This window comes from Papilio machaon, chromosome 2 (assembly GCF_912999745.1).
Source record: "Papilio machaon chromosome 2, ilPapMach1.1, whole genome shotgun sequence".
NCBI classification, from domain to species: domain Eukaryota; kingdom Metazoa; phylum Arthropoda; class Insecta; order Lepidoptera; family Papilionidae; genus Papilio; species Papilio machaon.
The window spans coordinates 2,279,826-2,303,577 of NC_059987.1; the positions used below are offsets into that span (position 1 = coordinate 2,279,826).

At 32.3% G+C, this 23,752-nt stretch overlaps 2 protein-coding genes across 5 annotated transcripts in view; one reads left to right on the forward strand and one right to left on the reverse strand.

The window, feature by feature from the left end:
• LOC106709267 (solute carrier family 12 member 4) overlaps positions 1-23,752 on the forward strand; it is a 196,291-nt gene that overhangs the window by 74,009 nt on the left and 98,530 nt on the right. The window lies entirely within an intron of this gene.
• Positions 13,002-19,913, reverse strand: LOC123722420 (monocarboxylate transporter 6-like). 2 transcript variants are annotated; one of them, XM_045684141.1, is made up of 11 exons: positions 19,799-19,913; positions 18,064-18,190; positions 17,664-17,806; positions 16,969-17,071; positions 16,397-16,573; positions 15,904-16,057; positions 15,640-15,787; positions 15,240-15,387; positions 14,776-14,967; positions 13,924-14,105; positions 13,002-13,134 (listed from the first exon to the last, which is right to left on the reverse strand). In XM_045684141.1, exons 1-10 carry the CDS (start codon positions 19,895-19,897, stop codon positions 13,945-13,947), a joined length of 1,452 nt encoding a protein of 483 aa, XP_045540097.1. In that variant the 5' UTR covers positions 19,898-19,913; the 3' UTR covers positions 13,002-13,134; positions 13,924-13,944. The 2 variants fall into 2 exon arrangements, with proteins under 2 accessions (XP_045540097.1, XP_045540091.1); XM_045684135.1 differs by lacking the exon at positions 13,002-13,134 and having other exon boundaries at positions 13,865-14,105.

The window sequence follows — 23,752 nt, forward strand, 5'->3', positions numbered from 1 at the left end:
TGTTGGCCGATTCTCAGACCTACTGAATATGCTCACAAAATTTCATGAGAATCGGTCAAGCCGTTTCGGAGGAGTACGGGAACGAAAACTGTGACACGAGAATTTTATATATTAGAAGATAGAAAAATAATGTCTTCATTTAATTTCTTACTCACTAATAGAGTGAGTAATTTATTTAATGAAAAACAAATGACTCTCTTCCTATGATCGATTAGTTGTAATGTTTTGTAAGGTCTGTTGATAAAGGTTTTTGCTAACAATTGGTACAATCTTGTCAATAATTGTATAGAGGAAAATATGTACTATTGATTCATTTGAAGTCTATATTAACAAATATGCAATCAGTAAAGAATTATTTAAAATTATTCACAGCCAACTTGCTTACTTTGATCAATGTAACCGCTTACTTTGTTGTCTAATGTTACGTAATCACAGTGATCTAAATTCATCAAGCCATTAAACTTTGAACTGTCTGAGGGCAAAGGAATTTATAAAATTTTATGTGAAGGTTAATTTGTTTGTTTTATAATACATATATAATAATATTTAACCGTTGTAAAATTTGAATCTGTGATATTTTTTATTACCAAAAAATATGGCAACAATTTTAAATTATGGCTTATCTTAGGTGAAGTCATTGGTGTGCAAAATTTTAACAATATCAAATTTCGAATTCTCTTTATCTATCTTAGATATTTTTAATGCAACTTTAACTAATTATTCCTAGAAAAAATTCTTCGTAATACATTTTAAAGTGGAATGCATTAAATTTAATTACAGTTACTGACGGCTATCAATTCTGTCCGGTTTGTGGCCGGGTTCGAATTGGGATCACTAGTCTTACAAAAAAAACCAAAGATACGAACGCATTTCTTATATCATCCACTTTAAACACGTTAACACATTGGTCCGTAAGTTGTTATCCAAGACCAAAATATTTAGTAAAAAAAAATCTATCTTACTTGGTGCGTTAACCTTAAAAAAAGTACTCAATTAACTTTAATTAAATTCAACGACGGAAAAGTAAAAATAGCCATCGATTTTTGAATCTAAAAAAGACAGAACCTTACCAAGGCTACTTTTACCAGTACCGTTTAACATGAAAGTTTACTTTATTTTTTTCTTGTACTGTAAATAAATATAACCGGTCAAGTTAAACCTTGTAATGAGACGTTTCTGTCAAACCTCAGCGGTATAAATGTAACGTTTTAACTCTTACACAAAAAGTCAAGATGTATATTTAAGAATTACACAAAAAATAAAAAAGTGAAACGGATTTGATTTTGAATCAAGATTTTTTTTCTAATGACATTGAATGTACACTATAAAGGTAAAAGAACAAATAAAGTATGGATGGGTTTTGTAAAAGAACATAATATGTGTAAGAAGGGAATAAATACAAATATGACTTCTGAAAGAGTTGTTTTGTTTGTTTGGAGGTATCTCCGGAAAGGCTCAGCGGATCTTGACGAAACTTGGCACAGATGTAGAACATGGTATGGAATAACACATACGCTACTTATTAGGTTTGTTTTTTTATCTCCGTCCGCGCGACAGCTAGTATGTAATAAATAGTACCTTAACTAACTTATAAAAAGCATGGAAATAAAACAGCGTTAAATAAATAAATTACGAAGAAATAAATAATGTGATCGTTGAAAAAATTATGTAAGTTCTCCAAAAACCAGTTTCTCAATCTGTATCTAGACATTGAGATTGAACGCATTCGAGACTGTTCCTTCACCTCTCGACAAATCTTGTAACTTGTGTGTACAAAAACTTCCGTTATAATTTATTTATTACGCACTAGGTGATGCCCGTCAGTTTGTCCGCATGGAACTAAAAAAAGTCTATGTTACTTCTGCATATAAAAGTAGCTTATACTTTTCTTTAATGGCCAGTCAAAATTGTTCCAGCCCTTTCGAAGATTACCCGAAACAAGCTCGGAATTGCGAACAAAAAAAAATCAATTTTTTAAAATTGTTTTTTTTTTAGTTATCCAGACATTCCCTCCAGATTATTAATTTGAATTAATTGAGGAGTAATTGGTGTTACCCATATTTTATTTTTATACACTTTTCTATGTAACTATCCGTTGTATCACAGTTTCTTCTCTATGCGTTATTAATCTAAGGTTAGAGGTTATCGGTATTATTTTTTTAGGTCAAAAAACTTCAGTCGCGTGCCTCTTTATTGATATTGTCAATAGTCTAATTAACAAAGTTTTTTTATTTTATTCTCGTGTGATCTTACTTCTAACTAATATTATAAATGCGAATATTTGGATAGATGGATCTTCAGAACGGCTCATCGAATCTCGATGAAATTTGGCATAGATGTAGACCATAGTCTGCAACAACACATAGGCAAATTAATATATATTTTTTAAATAGCGCGCGGACGGAGTCATGGGCGACAGCTAGTATTGAGGTAAAGGAAATCAGGCTTGTACAGCTAGCTTAAATAAAATTACTTATTTCACCGAATAAATATTTTATGCCAGCATCATCCGGCTTCAAATTTCCAACTTCAAGATCAAAATTCATTGAAAGTGAAAAATGTATTATATTTTTCAATTTTTCTGAGCTCAAATCCAAAAAGTTTCGTCATGATGTACATGATTGTGTACGAACGCATACAACCTACTAACTTTAATTTTTATTTATGTAGAAAAACATAATCATGATGATTAATTGTAATTTGAATACGCGTTACTTCAAATTCGGAAAACAAATGTATTTAAAATTCACTGGAATTAACTGAGTCGCTGAATATTCTGATGCATTAAACATGCTATTACTAATTAATCAGAATTTATGTATCACATTGACCTATTAAGTTGATAAGAAATAAAAGATCAAGTTAAGGAAAAATATTCTTATCAGTTTTCCTTTACTTGACAGTAAAAAAATAGTTACACATAATTTTCAATATTTACAAATAGATTTTTTTATCACATACCCATAATAGATAACTAAGCAAGTTTTTTTTAATTAATTATTGGCAAAAGAAACTTTGACATCTTGTTTATCTTTAAAAAGATAAAACGTTACTCAATAAAAATAATTAAAAAAATAACCACATTAAAAAACATTTGAGTAAAAAAATAAACGTAGTTCATTGTAAATGTAAGCATTAACAAAAATTTTTATATTCCTTGAAGTTTAGATTACTAATTAATATTGATTAAATAATGTTAAATTGAAGTTTTAATCGTATTAAAGAGAAACAAAAAGTGTTTTTGGTGCTTTGTTGTTTTTAGTTTGCTACACTAAATAGTTAGCTTACTAAATTAGTTTGCTATTTTAAGCAAATGAAATCTCTTGGAGAGTTACTCTGTTCGTGTGCCTCATTATTAAAAATATATAGTATGGACAATATTAAATATAAGATAACCACTTAACAAAATTAGTGTTCCAAGAATAGGAACATGCAAATGTGTTGGCACAGAAACAGATTTAATAATATGGTTTGCAAAACGAAGGCTATTTCTGTCGACAGTCATTGAGTTAACAAGAAGTAAGAAATCACTTATGTTATACTTAAGTAATTTAAGTAAAATACTTAAGTATACGATTCATTTCTGAATAAGTAATTTCCTATCGATATACAAAAAATATATTTGTAAGCTTGTTCTTTATGCATTAGTAAATCTAAGTAGTAATCTAAATGTTTAACGAATCATTTTGACTTCATTGTAACATCGTTCAAAGTTTGATTATGTTAAACTAAAAGTCTTTTAGACGTTAATTTGAGAATATTGTAACGCATGCTGGTTTCTATAATAAATAAGTAAATATGAATAAAGTAATTATCTGTTGAGATCTAATAGGCAATAATTAGTATGACAATTATAGCTATAGTTGATGCAATTTATTGGCGTCAGCGTAAACATTGTTTTACCGTGATATGTAACATTAGTATAAAGGTCAGATAATTGCCGCCGCAAGCAATTATTAAATAAAATTATATTTAAACTACAAAATGTAATACAATAGAATTCATATTTATAATACGATCAACTTATCTGGCCCAGTGAGGTGCTATTGACGCGGTTATTTTTATCAGAAAACATCTGAAACTTAGTTATAGAAAATGACAGACAAAACAAGACCAATACAAGACAGCCATAGGTCTAAATGGATTTTGGAGGACTTTTTCAAAGTCACCAATTATCAAAATAATCAAAAATAATGGTGTTAATTGGAAAAATTTATGATACAAAACTCAACAAAAATGATCATAGCGTGAGCGGCGTACACTCACGATAGTGGCAGGTTCGTTACGCTCTTACAGTTTATATTGCGGCGCTTACTGACGAAACTGAATTTTAGATGCGACGGTACATAATGTTAGATACTGTTTTACATTTTGCATTGAAAAATACAAGAAAAACAATTTTTAATATTAGCTCATATTAAACGAAGGTATTTTAGACAGTAAAAAAATGTAATTTTTCAGTTTCCATACTGTACCTAAGGGCCGTCGATTAATTTTTATGTCGACCGGGTCAATTAATTTTGTCGGTACAAAAGTAAAAATTTACGACAGTCAATTTACATTGATTCTAATGTTACGATGGTACAGTATAAAAAAAAAACTTTTGTACATCAGCAATATGCAGATGTGCTCCATAATTATGTGAAACAGATAAGATCAACATATAACATTTGCATTTCTAATTCATTTATAATGTACTGTGATAAGAAAATTAAATAATATTCTTATTTCATTAGTTAATAACAAGTTGAAGAGACAAGTTATTGTGACATCGTTATAACGACATACGACTAACATTAAGTTTAACAACATTAACTTACTAAGATCTGCACTAAGGGTCGCCCTTAAATATTTCTGAATGTGGGACAACGTCAATCTGGCATTCACTCCATTTTTTTGTTTCGTAATACTCTTTTTCTTCTAGAAAGATTTGCCGCACGCTAACTTTCACGGCTATTTCTATAAAATATCAACAACTACCTGTCTCCCTCGACTCCGTCCGCGCGGAATTAAAAAAAAAACATAATAAATGGTCTTTGTGTTCTTCGAGACTATTTTCTACATATGTAACAAATTTCATCAAGATCTGTCGAGTCGCTCCGGAGAAAGTAAACAAACATCCATCCATCCATCTAAACATTCGCATTTATAATATAGGAAGATTTCCATTAGTGTTATCGCTGCTTAAAAATATAGTTACGCGTCGTCAAAGTCGTATGCGTCTACTATATTCCAAGGTAATTTTTTTTTTAAGTATTGCAGTTTAGGCAGGTCTGTGATGTGGCTTTATTACCTGTTAATAATATATTCAAACATTTCGACGTTCAAACGATATTGGGTCCTTAAACAACTTGATAGTTGCGCAATATTTATATTTATTACGAAAGCTCAAACATTCACATGTCTAATTTTAGAAGAAATCATTGAAGCTTTATTAGTTTTTAAAGTATCGTATCGTATTATATATATTTTGATTTTTTAAATAATTAAATAAATAATCTAATACAATCAAAATTGTCATCCTTTCCACTGATGGAACACTTATAAAAGGCCTTAAATTTATAACATATAGATAATCTAGATAATAACCTAATCTAGACCACAAATGTGATGATTAATTTTCTCATTGTTATCAACTATAGGTATAATACAAAAAATAAAATTTTAAAAATGTACTCTCAACTGAACATAAAATTTGTACGAAGACGTTACATGTTAGCGTGGTCAAACGCTGGTTTATTCACTGTAAAAATAAATATGCAAACTCAGTTTAATTTCTAAGAATAAGGGAGATCATTGTGTTTTTTTTTAATAAAGTTTCCATTTGATATCTTAAGAATGCAGTTATCCTTGATAGCTGCTTACGGTCAAGATTTCGTTTCTAAGCGGTTAGTAACCTGTTACATGATTTCGTACGAATTTTAATAAATACTGTTTTAGTTTAAAAAAACATATTAAAATGCAAATTCACACCTGTTTTAAAGTAACGTTAATTCATTAACATTTCTAATAATAAGCTTTGGCCCGTGAATTTACTGAACATGAAGTTATTCTAAGATCTGCTCAAAAATGTAATCTAAATACAATATACTAGCCTTGGGCAAAAGTTTTAGCCACACATAAAAACACGTGTATCACATAAAATTTAAAAATACCATTTTTAACGATAGCTTAGGCGACAATATAGAAAGATAGTTCAAAACAATAATTGTGGGTTTACGAAATTAAAATCTTCGTTTAAAACATATTGTTACCTCTGTTTTGTCAAAGATAACGACAGGGATGGCGATATGTTTTATACAGAAATAGTCTCAGAAACCCACAGTAAATCAGGTATTTTACAGTGCAGTAAAACCTGGTCCGGAAAACGTGAGTAAAGAGACTTAAAAAAAATATTAGGAATTAGTTGTTAATATTACATTGACTTTAACAGTGATAGGAACGATGCGTAACATATTTTTGTAAAGAAGACACAGTTTTTGAGACAAAAAACATGAACTTTCTCCGAAGAACGCGTAGAAACTCAGGTATTGCATGAAAAAAACAAAATCCAAACTATTAAAATGTTCACGGTATGCAGTGCAATTTGAAATTTTATACAATTTTGCAAGGTTCGCAGCAACTGGATCTCATGCAATCAAAATAAGTAAGAGCCGAAAACACATGACATCTGATCGCCAGGACAAAAAACTTGTGCGAGACTCTAAAAAGGCGCAAAAAATTGTTCTCGAACGGTAGACGAAGATTCACTGAAGTTAGAAAGAAGCCGTGGTCTCCGAAAACAACAAAAACCATTTACAATGGGCTTTGAGAAACCAACACTTCACTGAAGAAGATTGGTTCAATGTTGTTGTGGTCTGACGTATCGAACTTTGAGGTAAGTTACAAATGCGTTGTACACATAAAGCAAGAATTTACACCGTTCTAAATTCCCACCACTGGCCCACAAAATTTTAATTAGAATTGTTTTAGTGTTGCATACGTAAATAACAAAGCTAAGACTTCTTCTTCTTTATTCTGTAGTCTTTCGTTTGCGTAGATTTATTCATCTTGAGTTGAAAAAAAATATCTTTTGATGGAACGACGTTCCTTATCGTGCGTTGTGAAAGGGACCTAGACGGAAAAAATTCTTACGAAAATTTTTCACGACACTTTTTGCTATAGACGAATGAGCGCTACTTCACCATGGCAACGTCGTGACAATATATAACGAAAATTCATAGAAATAAAATGTACTTCTTGTGAAGACTTAAGTTTTTTATTCATAGAATAAACATTGGTTCCTTCACCAATTAATTGAAAGGAACTTCGTTCCATCCGGGTGTCCCTTGACACTTCTCAAGTTTTTTGATGTTTAACAGGGAAAAACAAACGACACAAATAATTTCTCGAAGATTTGTACTAACTAAGCGCTTTTAACCAAAATCAAAATACGAATACGTTATTCATCATTTTGTGATGTTATCTTTTTACTTCAATCCTGATGTAATTACATCAATTATAAATCAAAGTTTTAATAATGTTTTCTAATAAATAAAAGGTCACAATAATGTAATGATTTGTATTTGAAAAATTGCTGTGAGTTTTTTTTACATCACTCAATTTTTTAGAATAATGTATTCAAATTTATTACCGCCCCGTCAAATCCAAAAATGTATTTGCATATTTCGATCGCGACCTAACGCAACAAAGTTTATATTGTCAGAAAAATGTACATGAAATATCAAATGTTCTATTACAATTTTTTTTTATGAAAAAACTAAATCATTTAATTCAACATAAACATTCAATATGTATTATTGTTATAAAACTAATAAGATTGTTCGAACTCGTTAATCCGGTCGCCGTTAATAACACGCGTATTGTAACCGCTCCGCAAAAATACTCAATAACCCAATCTAAAGTGCGTTTTGTGAACTTAAATGTGTATATAGTGAAAGTGTTAAGACTGTGTCAAGCTATAAGCGATAAATTAACTGCTAATTACTAATAATACGTAAATTGTGACCAAATATATTGCGTAAATAAATGTTGCAACTATTAAGTACCGACATCTTCAATATTGAAAGTAGCTTAGTTCGAAACGCGTAAGCGCCGCCATCTGCACGGCGCTTACGACGTTATTCTCAACGATCGCAGTTTATCGACGCTTGTTGCACTATTGTGGGCCTTTGTTGCTGTGCCATTTATTACTGTGCTCACTATACGAATATTATAAAGACTAACTATGAATATTATGCGGTCACCGCAAAAAACTGCTACTGACAGCGGTAGTAAATCTCAGCCTGATCTTTCAAAAATATCTGGAGAGGTGATTGACTCGCAAATTACTTTTCGCAAGCGAAAACACCCAGATCGCAGCGACTGTCAATGCTCAAGTGATATTAACTTAATTCGGAATGAACTAACACGTATTTCTTCCTTACTAGAAAGCTACGTCGAGACAAACACACAAATAATGAATCAAATGAAAAACAGTATTGTGGAATTCAAAGGTGAAATAAGTGAATTAAAAACTGCCCATGAACAAACCAGAAATTTAATCAATACTAATATAATGGAAATGACTTCATGTATCCAAGAGATTAAATTATCTACTTCTAAAATAGCATCAGAACAGAGTCAAATGCAGAATAAACTGTCACAACTAGAAACAAAAATAACTCATGGTGAGAATAAGATAATGACACTCGAGTCAGACTTTAAAGAACTCAAATTAATGCCACAGTCATCTCAAAACAAACAACTGTCTCTTAATGAACAGATAATACATGAGATCCAAGAAAGGAAGAAAAGAGAAAACAACATCATTATTGCAGGTGTACCAGAACAAACATCCTCAAGTGCTGAACAGAAAGCCCTCAAAGATGAGTCCGAAGTGTTCAATATTCTATCTCAAATAAATAAAAATATTTCGAAGCCCACCAAGATTTTTCGGATTGGCAAGTTTGTCCCGGGCAAAATGAGAGGTCTTAAAGTCTGTTTTGATAAACCTGAGGAAGCCTTGCAAGTGCTACGCAGCAAAAATAAAATATCTACAAGCATAAAAATATTCTCCGACCAAACACCAGCGCAACGAGATTACTTTCAAAAAACAAAAACTGAATTAAACCATCGTATAAGTAGCGGAGAAAAAGATATAACCATAAAATACATTAATGGAATACCAAATATAGTCAAAACTTCTTCAAAAAACTCCAACAATCAATAGTAAATAAAATTATAGACGACACAATAACTTATCAAATAGTAAATGATCACCAAGACTTACAAACAGAAAAATCGTGGCTAACTTTTCTCTATTTAAATGCAAGAAGTATCCGAAAGAAAGGTAAATTCGACGAATTAAAATGCATCATTCAATCAATTCCTACAACTGTCCATATCATCTTATTAACAGAAACGTGGATAGCAACAGAAAATCAAGCTCTTGAATTACAGATCCCATCCTACACTCATTATTACAATTATAGATCGGATATTAGAGGTGGAGGAGTATCTGCATATGTACACAATAACTTAAAACACGACTTAATTGAATCAACCTACAAAGATGGAAATAATTTTCTATGGATACAAATACAAAGATATGCGCTCGATATAGGTGTAGTGTACCATCCAGGCGATACAAATTTCAAGGACTTTTTAGAGACATATGAAACCCAATTACAACAGAGAAAGAGAGCGTTAATTTTTGGTGATTTCAATATTGACTTATTAACAAAGGACAAAAAACATAAAATGTATAAAAAAAGTATTCAAGAAAACGGTTACAGATTACTTAACAAAATTAACAGAACATACTGTACAAGAGACTCGACCACAAAAAGATCAATCTTAGATCACGTCACCACCAACCTCAATAGCAACAACTTTAATCTCGCTATTGTTAATTCTCCAATGTCTGATCATAAACAAATATACTTTCAAGTAAATAAATTTAAACCACCCAGAAAAGTACGCACAAGCTACGAAGTAATTAACTACGATAAATTATATGAATCGGTAAAATCGGATAGATGCATAGATGCTACTAATAATTACACCATTTTAGAAGAAAAAATAAAGCAATATATTAAGGATAACAAAGAAACTAAAACTAAGGTACTTAATCCACCCCAGAAAGATTGGATAAATAAAAACATTTTGGATGGAATTAAAGAAAGGAACAATTTATGGATAATGCATAAGAAAGACCCTAACAATAAATCTCTAGAAGAAAAGTACAAACTGAAAAAATATACTTTATCAAAAGAAATTAGAGATACGAAAAATTCTTACTATCTAAACCTTTTCAAAAACTGCTTAAAGAAGCCAAAGAAAATGTGGACCCTTATAAATAATATAACTAATAATAAAATTAAACAAAGTTGTGCTCCTTCAAAACTTCTTCTTGGTTCTGAATTAATTACCAATACAAATGAAATCTGTGAGATCTTTAACCAATACTTTTCTACAATAGGCTCAAAACTAGCACAACAAATACCGGATCATTACCATAACATATCAACACATCTCATAACTAAAACAGACAAACTTATTCCTGAACTATCAAAACTAGAACCATGCAACTCACGCGAGGTAAGTAAAATCATTGAAGATTTAGACATAAACTCAAGCACTGGCTTAGATAAAATTAACACCAAAGCTATCAAATGTTTAAAACACATTATAAGTGACCCTTTGGCTAAATGTTTCAATATATTGATGCTTAACGGTGAATTCCCAGACTCGTTGAAAGTTGCTAAGGTGACACCAATTTATAAATCTGGATCCAAAACAGACCCCGGTAACTATCGCCCAGTATCAGTACTGCCAGTACTCTCTAAAATTTTTGAAAAAATTATCTACACTCGATTGGTTAAATATTTAAATTCTTTTAACTTTATATCAGATAAGCAATATGGCTTTAGAAGTAAGAGCAATACAACTGCTGCTGTAATTGATCTTACATCAAAAATAAAAATCAACATTGATAAAAAGCAAATTGCTCTAGGGGTTTTTATCGACCTTAAAAAAGCATTCGACACAGTAAGTCATAAGATATTATTGCACAAGCTAGAAAATATCGGTATTAAAGGCAACGTACTTAATTTACTTAAATCATATCTAAATAACAGATCACAAGTAGTCAAAATAGAAAATTATGAAAGCAAGGCAGCATCAGTCTCTTTCGGCGTACCACAAGGGTCTGTGTTGGGTCCGCTACTATTTCTTATTTATATTAACAACATTACAGAGATAGGCCTGCATGGTCATTTAACATTATATGCAGACGATACATGTTTATTCTACTTTGGGTCCAATATACATGATATTATCATACAGGCACAGGAAGATCTAGATAAATTATTTGAATGGTTCCAATACAATTTACTTACAATAAATACAACTAAAACATGTTATATAATATTTAAACCTAAAAATAAAGCTATACCAATACACAATTTACTAACAATCAATAACATACCTTTAGAACACAAGACCAACGAAAAGTACCTTGGACTGAGAATGAACAATTATTTGACTTGGACTGAACAAATAGACTATTTAAAAAATAAGCTTACTTCACTAATTGGTTCACTGCACAACATAAACAGATGTTTACCTCAACAAATACGGTATACGATTTATAATTCTTTAATCAAATCACATCTACTATATCTGATTGAGGTCTGGGGCAGTGCTTCGAAAACTAAACTTAATGAGCTACAGATCAAGCAAAATAAAGTAGTAAAAGCTTTATTCAATTATCCATATTTAACGAGTACTGACAAGATCTACAATGAAACGAAAATAATGACTATTAATCAACTATATACCTACAGTACATGCAATATAATTAGAAAAATCATCAACAAACAAATCAACACTAACATATCGTTTCTAAAGTTATCACAGATTAATAAGCGTAACACTCGACGAGCAAGTCTACTTGTTCTGCCGAAAGTGCGAACTAACTACGGTGTAAAAAATATAACATACGAAGGAGTACAACTTTATAACTCGTTACCTTCATCAATTAAAATTTAAGTTCATGTAATCAATTTAAATCAAAGCTAACTCAATACATTTTGGATTGTTGTAAAAAGGTAAATTGATAACTAAAACGGCGACCATATTGTAATTATGTATAGTGTACGATATTGTTCTCATGTAAGTGACTTTTGTTTGTCTTTTTGAGAATAAATTCTTTAAACCTACAAAACCTTATTGCTTAATAATCAATAATTTTAAACCTGGATGAGGGAGAAACCTCTGCAAGCGAGAGTTATTTGCCCGGTCTCGGAAGCCAGCCTCCATAAGCGAGACACTTGTACACGAGACAAAATAGCTTTATGAACATCTTTCTCAAAATTTCCTTACATCGGGATATAAAGTTTCACTTACTATTATAATCATATTTTAGGTTAATGTGTAGTTCCGATCAAATTAATGAATTGTCAATTATTTTAATTCGTTGTTTTTTAATATTAATCGCTCATATTTCAGCGATGAATCTTTTTAATCTGTAGATATCGCTATCAAATAACATTACATTTTAGTTGACATTAAAATTTTCTCTTTTTTAATTCCTTGTACTAGTTTATTATTTTTTAAGTAATTTGGATCCAATAATGATTATAGGATCGATGGAAAAAACTCTATCGATTAAGAACATAATAAGTCTTTACAACAACAAGGGAAATTATGATTAGTGGGTAAAATCAAATGCTTATTTATACCTTTGATTTGTTTTATTTTAATACAATGTAATTTTAAGTCTTAAAATAATGAGATAAACAACTGGATATCACAGCTTTCTCGCACTAGGAGAAAGTGGCATATTTACTAAACTATGTCTATTATGTAGCCACAAGAACTTATCATTTATGTTGTAACCAGTTGACAAAGTAATAAAAACAAGCTACAAATACACATACAAGAAACTTGAGTACGTCAACACTTGAACTTGACATGCAATTCTGCTGCCGAAATACTTGAACATTTAAAACATACATTGCTTTTGTTTTTTTTTTTTGTAATATAATTTTTTAGGCAACTTTTACAATGTTCATGTAAGTCCGGAATAAATTATTGGGAAGTTATTTATCAGATAAAATCATCGTTGGCGTCTCACAATCTCCAAATAACCTGTGAAAAGCAAACTATTCATTGGAACAATTATTTTTTAGTTAATCTTTTTGTTGGTTACTTATCCAGCATTTTACTTAACCATTGTGAAATAGCCCTTAAGAACAGTGAAAATATGTTTCTGTGCAAGTGTTTCGACATTAACTTAAGTAGCCACGTCACTTTCTTGATATTCTGCTCAATTTATAATCCAAATACATGCATCTAAAGAAATTACTTGCATGCCATATTACCATGAGGACTACATAACTTTGAGTAGCCACTAATCTATTATATATTTGTGTTCTATTAAAAGGAATGTGAGGTTTGAATATATTTCTGTCCATGAGCTTTTAGAAACTCTCCTTAAGATTTCATAGAATAATAATGACAAAATTATACCACAGTTGGTAAATTGATAAGCGGGAAACAGTTTCTGGATTTTAATAATCATAGTTCCTTACAGACTTTACAATATTTAATCATTAGCATGAAGAGCGTCGGTGGTTCGGGGGTTAAGCACTTGACTTGCAATCTGCAGGTCCTGGGTTCGAATCCCGCCATGTACCAATGTGTTTTTCGATTTTCGGTTTACATATGTACATTTATCCGACGTTCTTACGGTGAAGGAAAACATCGTGATGCTACGTGCACATATTAGAGAAGAAATTCAATGATATGTGAGAAGTCAACCAACCCGCACTGGGCCAGCGTGGTTGACTATGGCCTAGTCACCCCTTACTTGGGGTAGGCTCCGAGCCCCTTAGTGGGGACGTACAGTGAGCTGATGATGATGATGATGATGAAGACCTCATGTAGGGGGTGTCATGATTATGTTAATGCCTTTTTAGAGGTTTGAGTTTTTGGCTTCCTCTTATGTTTGTTCTTTTTGTAAACCATTTCAACGATCCAAAATATGAAAACAATTCCGAAGCAGGAAGTTATAATGTAAATCGCAGTCGGATAGCTGTCCGTCAAGTCACGAACAGCGCCTGAAATGAGAAGAAAATGTATCTATTTATTCACGAAAGTTGGAGATTCTTAGTGTCGGAAGCTCAGCACATTGGGTTGATGCATCACACCGAATAATTACGATAAGCCGGTCAAATTAAATATTGACGTTGCAAGGATTCCCATTAAGCTAAACATCGGTAGAAACGTACGAAACACCGTTATATCCCGCATTTCAAAATAATTCAAGGTCAAGAAAGGTCCCGGACATTGGGAAATGGGAAAAAAAAATAATCTTAGACCAAGTTTTTTAACATAAAATGATCTATAAGAAACCTAGAAGTACTTTTGCCATGGTAACGGTAATTCTTATTTAGCATTTAAAGTATCACAGTAATAACCATTATTTTTTTTGCACAAATAATAAAATAATTAAAACATTTTGTTATATCATACTAAGATTATAAATCCGAATGTTTAAATGGATGGAGGGATGGATGTTTGTTTGTAGGTATCTCCGGAACAGCTGAACAGATCTTGATGAAATTTGGCACAGATGTAGCACATAGTCTGGAAGAACACATGGGCTACTTATTACGTATATGTCTTTTAATTCAGCGCAGACAGAGTCGCGGGCTACAGCTAGTATATTATATCTTTAGTTATTTGGCAATGAATAGTTATTATAAATTGAGTTTTAAAATGTCTTACCGATTAGTGGCCCGAGTGATAAATTACTAAATCCAAAAACTAGCATAAAGATGCCCATAGCTGATGTAAACTGTTCGGGTTTCACTGCCTCCGCAATAACCTGCGGTATCAGTAGTAGCACAGTGCACTTAGACGCACCCATTATTGTAAGGAAGGTCAAAATTGTTGTGACATTTTCAACTCCGAGCATTCCTGTAAAGTGAGTAATAAAAGTAAGAGAACTGACCTCTTTAGGTATATGTGTATCCATCTAATGAAGGTAAGTGTACTTCTATCACGTCTATGAAACTTGTCAACTTATAATAATATCGTGTAACCAACATTTTACGTAATTTCTATGCCATTTTTTGAAAATTACGGGACAAAGATTCAATTTTCCAGGTGGTTGGTTTATGTGGTTTCTGATGTATAATCAACGAGATTTCGTAGAATACAATAAATATAAAAGAATCTAGAATATGTACCCAATCTCGTGGTCACAGCCAAAAATAAACCAACAAGATAAATTTGTTGACTCTCAAAACGAACCAACCAAGAGCTACCGATTATAAACAAAATTCTAGTGACTAGATCTCCAAGACTATTTAAAGACACAGCCCACGCTACTTCATCCTGAAACAAAAATAGAACTTTATTGGTATGTCAGAATAAAACTTACAAATACTAATATGATAATGAACGTAGAATGGAGTTTAATATTATTTAGCGTCGTAACAAACGTTACTTATAATGATAGACGAAACTTTATGATGTATTGCAAATAAGGCCAAGGAACTGCACGGTCAAATTTACAAACCGTTTCCATTATCGCTCTATTTGGATGATGATGGGAGTGTTTAAGGTAAGGACATTAATTAAACTTACTTCTTTCCAATTCATCGCGTATAATGTTTGAGGAAGCATTAATGTAAAGGTCAAATCAGCAAATCCACATATCGCCAAACCTAAACATGCATTTGATTTTATAAATGTTTTCATTAGTGAGAAATCAATTGCTTCCAAAATGATGCTTCTGAAAAGGATAATACAAAAATCGGTCTTATTCATAAAAAATGTCGTAAAAAACTTTGTTCGAAATAATAGACAGGAAATATATAAATTAAACCATAATATAAAGATATTGCTCACCTAATACTTCTACTTTTTTCTGTTACCACATCTATTTCTAAATCTTTTTCTCCATTCTTATCTATGTTTTTATCTATTTCTTTCTCTTTATCAGATAATTTAACACAGGGAATATTTGCATCTGCTTTATCTTGGACCAAAAGTAATTTCATTTCTGCAAACAATAAACATTAATATTTATTACTTATTTTAATTTTAATTACTTACTTAAATTAATTGTTACAATGTGTTATTTAATAATTTACCAGAGTATTCGTTAATGACGAAGAACGCGATGAGTTTTTTTTTAATATTACGTGTAATTTTTCAAATGAAATGAATGTAGGTCAGATCAGATCAGATTCACAATAGCAGCAGTAGTTATTTAAAAAAAATAAACTTATTTTTTTTTCTTCATCTTCGAAATATAAATTTAAAGCTTTAATCAATATTTACACAATGTTTAGTTAAAGAGTTATAGTAAAAAAACTATAGTAGAAAATTAATTTCGTACCAGAATTTTCAATGTTTGGTATTTCAATTTTCTTCATATGCCTCGCGACTGGTTGCATAAGACAAACAGCGACAAATGTGTGCATATTGATGGCAGATAATAGAACAAATGAACCTCGGAATCCGTAATAACTTATGGTCATATTCACTAATTGTGGAGAAAATAGTGATATAATAGCTGAAAAAACATAGGTTTAAATCAAAACGTTATATTTAATATATTAAGATTTTATATCAACAGTGGTAGATCCCGCAACGACAATATTTGTTAGGTGCAGGAATGGATCGGGTCGACCGGTGTAATACCACGATCACACAGAAGACAAGCGTGAATTTGAAGCTATTCCGCGTTTCGTTTGATGAGTGTGCGTGCTGGAGGTCTAATTTTAGTCCACGTTTTCTTCCCACCGTTCTCTTATAAGGAGATGATGGGAAGGAAAATGGAATAATAAATACTTATTCATCTAACCAAACTTTCACGTTTACATTAATTTGTAAAATTTAATGCATTTATAATTTTTTCTTAATCTGTATCTTTGCGAATAGTTGAGCTATAAAAAAATCATTAATTACCTGGAATGGTTTGTGTAACACTTATTGATAGTAATCGTCGCTTTACAAAATAATCATTTATCACGGAATATGATAAATTAAATAAGAAACCAACTCCGATGCTCTGTAAAATATTTTTATACAATTTAATCATCTGAAGATGACAAGTGTCAAATAAATTAGTAGCACGATAAATTAAAAAAAAAACACTAAATGCTGCACTCAGAGTCTAATGACTGTGAACCCTAAGTGAAGTTTTCTCATAGTAACAGTGGTACACGCCAGCAACAATAGATGTGCTGTTGCACGAATGGGCCGGCTCGCCCGGTAAAATATCACACCACACAGAAGACAGGCGTGAAGTGGACGCAATTCCGCGTTTCGTCTGATCAGTGTGCGTGCCGGAAGCCTAATTTTAGTCCCCTTTCAATTCCCACCCCTTTCTTATAAGGAATAGATGGGAAGAGGTAATAGATTGACCGTTCCTCCGATTCCGATTAATCAAGAGAAGAAGGCAACGCATCACGATTTGCGAATGATTATGACCAGCGGTCACTTCGCTATTTCGGCGAATTCAGGTGCCCGTTCGCTCGTTTGCCACGTTATGATATAAAAAAAAGTAAATCCACAGTAAGGGACAACTTTAGTTACAAATTAACGAAGCTAAATGCATCAGTAACTAATTTATATAATCTAAGTTACTAAATAAAATATACCTGTAAAAGTCCTTGACAGAGGAAGAACAATACTGTCGAATTAACAAATACGGTACCAAAAGCACCAAGGTTAAATAATAGCGCGGCAACCATACCCAATTGCCGCGTACTCATAAATTTTAGCAACGGGCCCGTCATAAACCCTAAAAATTGTGAAAAGAGAAAATAAATATAAGTCAAGTAAGAATTACATTTGGAATAACGGTTTAATAGATATCAATATTGTAGTTTATTTCAATAATCCCTCATGCGCGTCTTTCCCACAAGTAACTAAAACGATAAAGTCTTTTAAATTTCAAAATATTCAATATACTGTTTACACAGCATGGTCTACTCGTATATTAAGGTTCGCATATTAAGCTTTTTTCTATCGTATATTTTAAATCCATTTCGTTCTTACCAGAGAGAGATACGCACATGGCGTTTATTCCGTTGAATAAAGTTATACTAGTCGATCCCATTTCTAATTGGATGAAAAGTTCATTGAATATTATTCCGAAACTTCCCACAAAAGATGCTGTCGCTATCTGAAATTGAAATCATTTGAAATTATAATGTAATGTAAAAAAATCAAAAAAACTATAGAAACTATATCTACTGTTGCTGAGTGATGAAATTAGTATTATCGATGATTAATTGTGTAAAAATATTCTTTACAGTTTAAAGCTATTGATACTATATTGAGGGCTTCTAGAACTATATACATTATTGCATTAGCTGTTGCACGCGACTGCGTCCGCGCGGAATCGACAAAAAATGTAGTAAAAAATTTATTATCCGCGGATAGTGTTTTTCAAGAATTTTTCAAATCGGTTCAGTAGTTTCGAAGCCTTATTAATGCAAACAAACAATAAAATCTTTCTACTTTATAATATATTAGTAATAGGCATAGATACCGTGTTAATGCGATTTAAAAATTGTACTGTTATATAAAAAAATATTGTCCGAACTAACATCCGTCAGATAAATTTTATGTAAAGACAATCTATATAAATACTAGGGTGGCCCAAAAAAATAAAATTTTTGTTTTTTTCGATTCTCGTGTGAAAATATGTGAGTTTACTATGTTTTAAGAACCTCCACCAAAGGACAGGTTAAAAAAAAATCTTAAAAGGTCGCTCAGAATTTTTGAAAAATTCCAAAATTGCCGAAAATCAGATTTTTTTTTGTTTTAATTTTTTTTTCTTTTTCAATTCTCTCAATTCAATTTCTCTTTCAAAAAGATATAACCTTGGAAATTTATAAAAATTCGGAGCGTTTTTAGAAAATAAAATTTTGACGTCAAATTTTCAGAATCTTTATATTATTTTACACTTAAAAAGATGGCATGACGAGAAAAAAAAATTAAAACAAAAAAAAATCTGATTTTCGGCAATTTTGGAATTTTTCAAAAATTTTGAGCGACCTTTTAAGAATTTTTTTTTAACCTGTCCTTTGGTGGAGGTTCTTAAAACATAGTAAACTCACATATTTTCACACGAGAATCGAAAAAAACAAAAATTTTATTTTTTTGGGCCTCCCTAATAAATACATTGAAAATTGTCATCCCGCTTGATTCTTTTCATCACAGATGTTACGATACACCTATTGGCCAACTTGATGCATGATAATACTGCTACTGTTTTGTTCATCTTTGCGTGAATACTGAACACGTGCAGGCGGCGAATAATAGGCGCACGCGCATTTCCTGCGTAATTTAGCAAACGCTACAAAATACGCGTGCGCAAAGCAAAAAATAATATCTGCGGCACAAGATAGTTTTAGACGCACATTATAGTATATTATACTAGCTGGCGCCCGCGACTACGTCCGCGCACAGTTAAAAAAACTTAATACTACTCAAACCTACTCAATATGCTCACAAAATTTCATGAGAATCGGTCAAGCCGTCTCAGAGGAGTTTAACCACAAACACCGCGACACGAGAATTTTATATATTAGACTAGCTGTCGCCCGAAACACCGTCCGCGCGCAGTTAAAAAAAAATGGGGGGGGGTTATGAAAAATAGATGTTGGCCGATTTTCAGACCTACTGAATATGGTCACAAAATTTCATGAGAATCGGTCAAGCCGTTTCGGAGGAGTATGGCAACGAAAACTGTGACACGAGAATTTTATATATTAGATCTACTTACACCGTTAATAATAACAGCTATCCAAATTACGTAACCCCATCCTCCGTCTGGCGGCACAAGTTCATATTTTTTATTTTTCATGATTTCCTTCACCGTCATTTTGTGTAACTGTTAGATGTAAATGAACGCTTGAGTTAAATACAATCTGTCGCTACTTTATCTTATATCATCAGAGGATTTAAACTTGTATACAATAAGATTTATACAATTACACATTTAAGTCTTTAAGTGTCTCTGATTCCGCATACTGTGATGTAAATTGAGACACTTATCAGAGGTAAATTATTATATTTTTTTGGCATAATTCCCCATCTTGCAGATTTACACCTTTAAAAAACAACATTGACGACCAAAACTGTTATTGGATATATTTGAGAATATGTGAGCTCTTTTGTCTTAAAATTTAGTTGACCTCTTATATTTTCAAAGTGAAATATAACAGTTTTTCTTGCAAGGGGAAAAGGGTCTAAGGTACCACATTACTATAATTATAGTCCACTCAATGCACCGCGTTCAGCGACAACGTTACGTGATTACCGGCCCATCTTTATACTCAGACACAATTAGGCAATTTAAGTACTTTTATAGAATAACTTAGACCGTGTAGGGACCAACTTATTCTATCTATCTATGTATTATCTACTTTTTAGTGCCTTCTTCGAATTCGATGTTTTTTGTCGAAGAAAGTTTAATGACTTGCACAAAATAAACAGTTATTTGTTTATCTATCAAAGAAAAACACGATATGAAACGAATAATTTGACAAAGTTTTTATTCTGTACGTGCTGGTTATCTTGCATTGTCTTCATGTAACGGCGACTTTGGGTTTTAGAATTATAAATGAACAATACACCTATTTTTATGATAATAATTCACAATTAGAACGAGATGATATTATGTCAGGATAGAATGGACTAAGGGCCTAGCGGTTTGTGAACGGCGTCGGGGCGGAGCGGACGCGCAGCGAATACGTCGCGGATGCGCAACGAATCCGCCGCGCATGCGCAGCGAATACATCGCGGACATGATAAGGCCCTAAGATAGATTTTTCAACAATGTAATTCAAATTTAAGTATGATTTTAATTGATTCCGAAAATAATACATGAATTTTCAGCTTTTATTCTGTTTTTGATTAACTTTTCAAAGAACTTGACAACTTTGATTTAAACAAGATACATACACTGTTGGCGTATTGAAGGTTATAAACCTGTATCCAATATCACGCTGTTTTATTTTTCAATTTAGAACACCATTTATTTCGTAATATATGCCTAATTGGACGCTTCATGTTAACCTTCAAGGAATTAAACATATAGTATGTTGAATTAATATTGTTTTTAGTGTTTATTATCGTATCAATCATAACGAAAAATATAACGAGCTCGGTGTCCATTTTAAACAGAACTCGTAATTAATTTAACAAGCTTTAATTATTGTCATCTCCATATATGACAGTCACAGATCGAATCGGTTATAGCGGCTACGTAAATTAAATTATGAATAGTTATTAAAGTTGAATATTTTGCTTGACTAACAAAGAAATGTTTTTCGTGTATGTACCTACGCTTGTCTGTTCCGTTGTCACTGTAGTCCGAACAACTTGTCTGATTTTGAAGAGTGGGTTGTCATTCGATTCGCATTAATTACCCGAAATAGTGTGACGGATTTATTTCTTAAATTGCTTGTTAGTTTAAGTGCTAAGTATATTTAAATCTGCATTAAGGTCTATCATAGTCTTTGTTGGGTGCACGAATGGGTCAGGTCGACTGGTGCAATACCACGACCACACAGAAGACAGGCGTGAAGTGGAAGCAATTCCGCGTTTCGTCTGATGAGAGTGCGTGCCGGAGGCCTAACTTTAGTCCACGTTCCCTCCACATCCTTATCTTATTTGAAAAGGATGGGAAGGGGAAGTGGATTTGATGGAGGAGGGGATGCATAGCAAGCGGATGTATCCTCTTTCTGTACGTCTCCTCCTCTGTCGTTTAAAGGTAGGCAACGCATCTGTAATTGCGGATGCCTATGGGCAACAGTTATTAAGTGGCCGCTTGCTCTTTTATCACCTTATGATATTAAAAAGGGACCACCTGTATTTATCTCAGATAAAAAGTATAGGAATAGTTGTTGTTATCAAAATTGTGAGTCAGCATGATTTTATTTTTCTACATGTAAATTTGATAACATAAACTTGATACTCTTCATTAATCCTATTTTATCATATTATTTGCGACTACAGCGCACGCAGTTTTATTATTAAAGGCTTAAATAGTGTGTATTTTTGTAATTTTCTACGGGCTATAAATCTTACTTTATTATTCAACAGCGAAGAAATGCGCGTGACGTTGCGATTGTATTTCGTGAGGTACCCATATAAATGGCGTATGAATTTATGTTTGTTTTTATCCATTCACAATTAACGATCATGTGTCATAAATATTTGATATATTATAAGCTGTCGCCATCAACTCCGTCCGCGCGGAGGTAAAAAAACATGTAAATATACCTATGTCTTCTTCCAGACTATGTTCTACATCTGTGCCAAATTTCATCAAGATCCGTTGAGCCGTTCAGGAGATACCAAGAAACAAACAACCATTCCTCTGTCTAAACTTTCACATTTGTAATATTAGTAAGATATAAGTATTAGTAATAAGACTGATGGAGTGTTTCATACAAGTTTGACATCTAATCAAGACTCGATTTTTGAAATGCTATTTTGTTGTAAAAATGACAACACTGAGGGCATTTATTCCAACAGAAGGCCTTCGGAGGCATTTTTTTCGTATCACTTTTGTGCTCTGAATAACTTAGGTATCCACAAATTATATAACTATCATTGTGAGTAATCTTCGTCGCTATTAAAAGTATACGGTTGTTTTTATTCCTGGCACTTTTAACAGACATTAAAAAAGGTGCATTAAGCAAACACATTTGCTTCTATTACTTTATTAGTGCAATTACTGTCAGTCGACATCACACCTTCCTTCACCAAGCCTTTGTTTGTATTGAATGTTATAATGTGCAGCAAATACTTTTTTCTACCACTGTCAACTTTAGAAAAATTATAACCTAGAAATAAAAAAAGTTATTAAACATTTTTATTTTGATATTTTTAAGACAATCCGTATATTTTAATAGATAAGATGGTAGTCATTTTGATTTTATACCATGAAACAATATTGTGTATTAATTGGGGCAACTACACACAAGGGAGTCCATTTTAGACAGAGTTAAACCGTCTTTGTTCAGTTTGCTATGAAGAAGCTTTTTGTGAGAATTAATTAGGAATGCGAACAAAGGCCGCCGCTGACCTGAACCTGACCCGACTCCCGGGTCACCTCTCTCACGTAGCACAAGTTAAATTGAAAGTGATGTGTTTAAGTAATGTTACACAAAGAGCTATTAGTACTATTATTGAGAAGTAACAGAGTATTTATTTTAAAACATTTCATCATCATCAACTCACTATACGTCTTCACCGAGGGGATCGGAGCCTACCCCAAGCTAGGGGTGACTAGGCAATAGTCAACCACGCTGGCCAAGTGCGGGTTGGTTGACTTCACGCATAACTTTGAATTTCTTCTCAGATATCTGCAGATTGCATCACGATGTTTGCCTTTACCGTAAGAACGTCGGATAAATGTACATATGTAACTCGAAACTCGAAAAACACATTGCCATATGGCGGGATTCGAACCCAGGACCTGCAGATTGCAAGTCAAGTGCTTAACCCCTGAACCTCCGACATACTGAACATAATATAACATTTATGAGATGAGAATTATGATGAAATATGACTATGGAGGGGTACATCGTCACGGATAGACCTAGGAGTTGAATGTATTGCTTATAAGGTGACAGTATTAAGAAGGGAGTGGAGGATGACTGAAATGACTTAAGATAGATTAATGCGGAGGACGAAAACTGGTTAGTTGACCCTACGTGAATGAGAT